Source organism: Carlito syrichta, unplaced genomic scaffold, assembly GCF_000164805.1.
Source record: "Carlito syrichta isolate Samal-C Ts95f unplaced genomic scaffold, Tarsius_syrichta-2.0.1 Scaffold301625, whole genome shotgun sequence".
Lineage (NCBI taxonomy): Eukaryota > Metazoa > Chordata > Mammalia > Primates > Tarsiidae > Carlito > Carlito syrichta.
The window spans coordinates 54,001-61,260 of record NW_007245721.1 but is presented as its reverse complement, the minus strand read 5'-3'; the positions used below and the strand labels follow the sequence as shown (position 1 = coordinate 61,260).

The following is a 7,260-nucleotide window of genomic DNA, read 5'->3' as shown; positions in this document are numbered from 1 at the left end:
GGCCGCTCCCGGCCACCGCAGCCTCGACCTGCTGGGCTCCGGCGATCCTTCCGCCTCAGCTTTCCAAGTAGCTGGAACTACAGGCACGCACTACCTCGCCTGGCTAATTTTTTGGATTTATTGTAGAGGTGAGGTCTCACCAAGTTGCCCAGGCGGGTCCCGAACCCGCGGGCTCAGGCAATCCACTCACCTCATCCTCCCAAGGCGCGGGATTACAGGCTGAGCCACCGAGCCCAGCTAATAAGTTTATTTTTATGTAAAAAAGGTATACATGCTTGTAAATGCATTAAAATTAACCAAGCCCTAATACCTTACAGGACTAACAAGAAAGAAAAATCGCAAACCAATTTTTGTCATGAGCACGGGTGTAAAAGCCAAGCAAAATATATTAGTAAACTGAATCCAGCACCATATAAAAAGGACAATACATTATGACTGGGTAGGTTTTATACCAGGAGTGCAAGATTAGTTTAACATTAAAGAATCTAGTTGATGTAACAAACCACATTAACAAAATAAAAGAGAAAAATCAAAATCATCTCAACAGATGCAGAAAAAGTATTTGACAAAATTCAGCACACATTCACAATACTCTTGGCAAAGAAGGAATAAAAGGGAACTTTGATCTCTGAAAAAACCTACAGTAAAAATAATTTAATTGTGAAAAACTAGATGCGATTCCCTGAAGTTAGGGATAAGACACACCTAACAGTTCATGTCACTTCTATTCAATATTAGGTTGAAGGTCCCAGCTAGTACAAGGCAAGAAGAAATAAAAGGCAAAGGTTAGAAAGAATGAAGTATAACTGTCTTTATTCACACATGACACGAATCCCAAGGTAATTACAAGAAAATTTTAAAAATTAACAACTACTGAACTAGTAAGTGAATTTTGCAAGATTACAGGCTACAAAGTCAATATACAGAAATAAAATGCATTTCTATATACTAGCAATAAACTTAAAAATGAAATAAAATACCATTACAATAGCATAGCCACAAAATACTTAGAAATACATTTAACAAAAGGTGTACAAGACTTCTTCAATAAAACTATAAAACATTGTTGAGATAGATTTTAAAAGACCCCCAAAAGTGGAGAAATATACCATGTACATGGGTTGGAAGATTCAGTAGGTCAATTCTTCATAAACTGACTTATAAATTCAATGTAATCCTAATCACAATCCCAGCAGGCTTTTCTTAAAGGAAAGTTGACAGGCTTAATACAAAATTTATAAAGAAAAATTTGATAGTCAAAACTATCAGCTGGGCTCGGTGGCTCAGCCTTGTAATCCCAGCACTTTGGGAGGCCAAGGCGAGTGGATTACCTGAGCCCACGGGTTCAAGACCCACCTGGGCAACTTGGCGAGACCTAGTCTCTACAATAAATCAAAAATTAGCCAGGCATGGTAGCATGCACCTGTAGTTCTGGCTACTTGGAAGGCTGAGGCAGAAGGATCGCTGGAGCCCCAGCAGGTCAAGGCTGCGGTGGCCAGGAACGTGCCACTGCACTCCAGTCTGGGCAACAGAGTGAGACTCCAACTCAAAAAAAAAAAATCTTGAAAAAAATTGCAGAACTTACAATACTTAATTTCAAGACACTATAAAACCAAAATAATCAAGACACTGAGTTATTGGTAGAAGAATAAACACATAGATCAATGATGTAAATAGATCATCCAGAGCCACAGATATCTGGTCACTTGATTTTAACAAAGGGACCAATGTAATTCAAAGGGTAGGCAAAGATTTCTTAGTGCACCTACCATAAAAGAAAAAAATTGATAAACTGTACTTCATCAAAATCAAAAACTTGTTCTTTGAAAGTCCTCATTAAGAAAATGAAAAGGCAAGCCAAAGGCTAGGAAGAAAATAGTCACAATACGTGTATCTGAAAAAGAACTTGTATCCAGAACAATTCTTACAACTCAATAATAAGACAACCAACCCAGTTTTTTAAATGGGCAAAAATATTTGTACAGATACATCACGAAAGAAAATATGTGAATGGCCAATAAGAACATGAGAAGAAGCTCAACATCTTTAGTCATCAGAAAAATGCAAATTAAACACAAACTGATACACACCCAATAGAATGGCTAAAATTAAAAAGACTGACAATACCAAGTTTTGGCAAGAATACTGTGCAAGTAGAATTCTAATAAATTGCTGGTGGGAGTGTAAACTGGTACAATCACTTTGGAAAGTGATTTGGTGACCTCATGAAGTTAAACATCTAGTTAGCATACAACCAAAAATTCTACTAGGCATTTGCCCAAGAGAAGAGAAAACACATGTTCACAAACAGACTTGTAAATGAAAACTTACAGCAGCTTTATTCATAATAGTCCCCAAATGGAAACAATTCAAATGTTTCCCAACAGGTGACTAGATTAGCAAATTGTAACATAGTCATACAACAGAATACTACTAGGCAATAAAAAGGCACAATCTACAGATATATGCAACAACATGGATGAATTTCCAAAAAAGTCAGATACAAATGAGCATAAACTATTTAATTCCATTTATATGAAGTAAAAGAATAGGCAAAAATAATTTATAGATCAGATTATCTCTGGTAGGATTGACAGAAAGCAGGCAGGAGAGACATTTCTGGAATGATGGAAATGTTATTTATAATGACTGGATTGGTGTTTTACATGGAGTATACATTTATTAAATGCATCAAACCATATACTTACAATTGGTGCATTTTACAGCATGCAAATTATGCCTAATAAAAAAGAATATTGGGAAAAAATAATTGAAAGGACATTCCAATTGACAGCATTTGTTCTGGAGAGAAGGGGAAGAAGGATTGGAAATACTGTTTTTGAAAGAGACTTTTATTGTACATACTTTATATTGTCAGGATTTTATACCAGATACATGTTATTTTTTTAAAAATAGATTTTAAAAGAAAAAAGCCATTGAGTAAAACAAATAAACAGAGCTGTGGATCTGAGGTTGGATGCAAAAACAGGACAGTCTGTATAGCAAAAGACATAAGATATTCAAAGCAGAGGAGGTCTTATACTTACAAGGCAGAAATAATGCACGCTGAGATTGTCTTTCTGAAGAAATTCCCCTAATTTTTCGGGATCCCCAGGCTCTCGAAGGCATAGCAGGCAAACTGGAAGAGGGAACATTGAGAATTATAGAGAACCATTTCTCTAAGTACAGGAAGGTAGAGTACTGGGAAGAGGGCCGTTTTGGCAAAAAGGAAAACTGGGATTCAGTATCAGGCTGTTATATAATTTTGACCACATTGAAGGAGTTGGCTGCAACTGCCCACTTCATAAACAGCACACACACACACACATTTTTTCCCTCTAAAGTGATTTTAACCAACTTGTTTCTTGAACTTTGAATATGAAATTTTAAAATTACAGACAGGGTCTTACGGAATCTGGGAAGGAAGCAGGGTTGACAGTGAGGGAAGCAAGTTTACTGCCACACACAGGCTGAGCTTAGAGGCAGTGGCAGAACATAACCTTCAGTCTTTCTTACCAGGCCCTGAAGATGGCTTCCTCTGGGTTATCCTCCTAGTCTTGGCAGATTTTCTATACAACAGAAATAAGCATAAGGTGTTCTTTGAGGACTCTGTTGGTAACCCTTATAAATTTCCCTTAAAATGCCATTCATGGATCTAAAAGTATCTAAAGGCTAAGACCTCAATGTCTTTTCATATTTCATATTTTTGAAAGCACAAAACATAGTTATTTAATTGTAACCATCTTTTCTTCCCAGCGCTTGTACTGCCTTTGTTGACTTCATGCATGCAAGAATAAATCCTCTTTTACTTTTTTACTGTTTTTCTGAATCTCGAATGGTACCACCTTTACAAAGCACACTAAAATGATATCAAAATTGAATGAGTATTTCACATTGCTAGGCACTATTCTTGGTCCTTTGCATGTATTAGCTCAAGAAATCTACAATAGCTCAATGAATATAAAGAACACGCTGGGTACTTTTATTGTGCACATTTTTCAGATAAGGAAACTGAGGCATAAAGAGATGAAGTGACTTGTCCTCCATCACATCATTAGCAAGTGGCAGAGTTGGGATATGAATCTAGGCAGTAAGTTTCTAGAGCCAGCACTTTGCTAACAGGAACAGTCCTGCGAATACAAGTAGGGCAGCTTCCAGAAGACCACTGGTGTCTGCTTCTACACTGTATAACCTCAGCCCCTGAGAACATGCCACAGGAAGCAAAAGGTGCAGAATATACCACAGGTCACTGGATAACTTCTCTCATACTCCCTTATATCACCTATTTTACCTCAATCTTTGGTGTTCCTTCTTCTTTTCTTTTAAAGTCTTCATTCGCTGCTCTTTCTCCTATCTAGAATTCTATACTATTATGAAGACAACACAGGTTCTTCCAGCTATAAATAAAGAGGGCTTGGTCAGCAAATTAATTCTACATTTGGTTGTCAAGTTCCCCTGGGTCAGCAAAACCATGCACTCTACCTTTCAACCCATGTGATAGAATAATAGGGATGCATCCAGTATCAATGCTAGTAATAGAGCCGGGCACAGTGGCTCACACCTGTAATCCCAGCACTTTGGGAGGTGGAGGCAAAAGGTTTGCATGAGTCCAGGAGTGTGAGACCAGCCTGGGCAACTTGGCAAGACCTCCTCTCTGCAAACAAATAAAACAATTAGCTGGGTGTGGTGGAGTATACCGGTAGTTCCAGCTACTTGGAAGGCTGAGGTGGAAGAATTGCCCAGGTCAAGGCTGCAGTGGCTATAATCATGCCACTGCACTCCAGCCTGAATGACAGAGTGAGACTCTGACAAAAAAATAAAATAAAATGCTAGTAATGTTAATAACTGTTCTAGGCAGGCAATTTACATGTGTTAACTCATTAAAAACTCCACGAGTAGGTACCATTATTATCCCCCCCGCTTTTTTTTTTGAGTTGGAGTCTCACTCCGTTGCCCAGTCTGGAGTGCAGTAGCATGCTCACGGCCACCCCAGCATCAACCTGCTGGGCTCCGGCGATCCTTCCGCCTCAGCCTTCCAAGTAGCTGGAACTATAGGTGTGCACTACCACGCCCGGCTAGTTTTTGATTTATTGTAGAGACAAGGTCTCACCAAGTTGCCTGGACTGGTCTTGAACTCGCAGGCTCAGGCAATCCACTCACCTCAGCCTCCCAAAGTGCTGGGATTATAGGCTGAGCCACCAAGCCCGGCCTATCCCCATTTTTAAGAGGAGGAGACTGAGACAGAGAGAGATAAGTATCTTGGCCAAGGTCAGAGTTAGTAAGTGATATAGGTTGGGATCTGAACTCAAGTAGCTGGCTCCAGAGGCCAACATTAACTCCCATTGCTACACTGCTATCACAGAGTAGTATGATAACTTGGAACCATTACCTGACCTAGCTAAGTGGTTCTTAGTGTCTACTAAATGCACGAGGTAGCATTTAGAAAAAAGGCTCCCAGCTGGGGTTGAATCTCTGTCTGGGCGACAGAGTGAGACTCCAACTCAAAAAAAAAAAAAAGAAAGAAAGAAAGAAAGAAAAAAGGCTCCCTTTGCACTCAAGTATGGGTGTTTAATTCTACCCAGCAAAAGCTAGACAAAGTGGTTTTTTCCTAGGAAAAAGAACTGGTGAGATTTTAGCTGCCTAAAAGCAAGAACTCCCTTTAGTGAGAGACATGAGATAAAACCAACAAATCCCCACTTAGCTCCTATCACTTCTTTCCACCAAGGCTCAGATGGCCACTGAGATTTGGCCTGTCCCCAACCTTTGTCTAGATCCAAGCCAAGTACAATACCCAGAATTGGAGAAGGCACCTTGCCACCAGTGTCAGCAGACTACAGATTTACAATATTCACTGGCTAAAGGGGAGATCCCTGAAAGTGAAGGAGAACAAAGGAAAGTCCCCTATGAAGGGAGGGGAGAAGGCCAGCATTTCTTAGGAGAGCTGGGTGAATTAGGTCACTCCAGAGACAAACACTTCAGTACCCGGCCTCGGATCATGGCTAGAGATCAAGGGCATCTTCAGAGACTTTCACTACTGTGCATTAATATCACGACTAAGGCAACTAGCAGCTCAGAAAACCAAAGCCTTTGCCCTCCCTCTCTTTGTGCTTGCTGCATCTCCTCTTCTAACCCATGAGTTGCAGTTGCAGAAGTAATGACATTGACAGCTTCTTCCTGCACAAAAACACATGCACAGGCTAGAAGAGTAGAGAGGGGGCGTGCTCCCGCCGTTCCCTCGTGGGATACAATTCAGTGGACAACTGTGCAGTTCCCAGTTCCGGGACTACCCCGACCAGCTAGCGGTAGAAAGAAAACCTTGAAACTTCAGTTCTTTGCATCTCTGGGCCAAGACGTTCCTTGAGTGGGTTCTGTGCACACCGGTAGTTACAGGACGCGACAGTCCTCAGAACACTGGAGGAAGGACGCTGCAGATGCCGGCTTCCTGAGCCGCTTAGCCTTGACTTCCAAACCCGGCGGATGAGCTCTTCCAGGCTGCTTCCCTGGGTACGTGCTGGGGAAAAGCTTGCTGACAAAATAAAAAATAAATAAATGTGTTCGGCCCCGCCACCGCAAGAATAAACGATGATTTCTTTGAAAAATACGTGTCAGTGTGGCCACAACCGTCCCCCGCAGGTAACAGTCCGCGAAGGGATTCAAGGAGCATCCCGCGGATGCCAGGCCAGGCTCATGTCGCGCAGCCCCGAGCGACGGGTGTGGGGCCGGGCCGGAGGTCGCCGCCGCCGCTCCCTCCTCACGGTAGCTCTTTGGCCGCCCTGCTGTCGCCAAGGGCGCCGCTGTCCCGGAGCTTTATTCGTTGACAAAGGCCGTGGTAGCTACCTCCCGGGCTGCAGCCCCGCGCGGTGACTGCGCCGGCGAAGGGGGCGAGCGCGCAAGTGGGGACGGGGTCATGCGCACTGTGATCCACTCGTAACAACGACCGTTAATAGAACTAGACCGCTAACGGACTGACGCGCACGCGCCGGGTTCCCTCCTCTCGCGCCACTGCGCCTGAAGCCGCCCCGCTCCGTCCTCTCTCCCCGCCCCCCGCGCATGCGTGTCCTGCCTGCAGTGCGTGTCGCCACCTGCAGTCCGACAGGCGTAAGACGAGCGCAGAGGCGGGGCGGGGCCGGCGCGTCTTGGTGACGTCCTACTGCCAGCGCGGGCAGGTGACGCGACGAGGCCCGTTGTCTGTGTGTGGGGCTGAGGGGCCCCGGGGGCGGTAGGAGCTCCCAGTGGGGGCGGCGGTGGGGCGGGAGGGGC

General features: G+C 43.3%; 1 protein-coding gene across 1 annotated transcript in view; it reads right to left on the bottom strand.

Moving 5' to 3' along the window:
* The window catches only part of PHF7 (PHD finger protein 7), a 12,242-nt gene extending 5,620 nt beyond the window's left edge, over positions 1–6,622 (bottom strand). Inside the window, exons 1-4 of the mRNA XM_008054960.1 lie at positions 6,316–6,622; positions 4,292–4,397; positions 3,517–3,569; positions 3,048–3,139 (exon numbers count right to left, since the gene is read on the bottom strand). Coding sequence (XP_008053151.1) covers positions 3,048–3,139; positions 3,517–3,569; positions 4,292–4,335 — 189 coding nt within the window. The 5' untranslated portion in view covers positions 4,336–4,397; positions 6,316–6,622. The remainder of the gene's footprint in view (positions 1–3,047; positions 3,140–3,516; positions 3,570–4,291; positions 4,398–6,315) is intronic.
* Between the last annotated feature and the right edge of the window lie 638 nt (positions 6,623–7,260).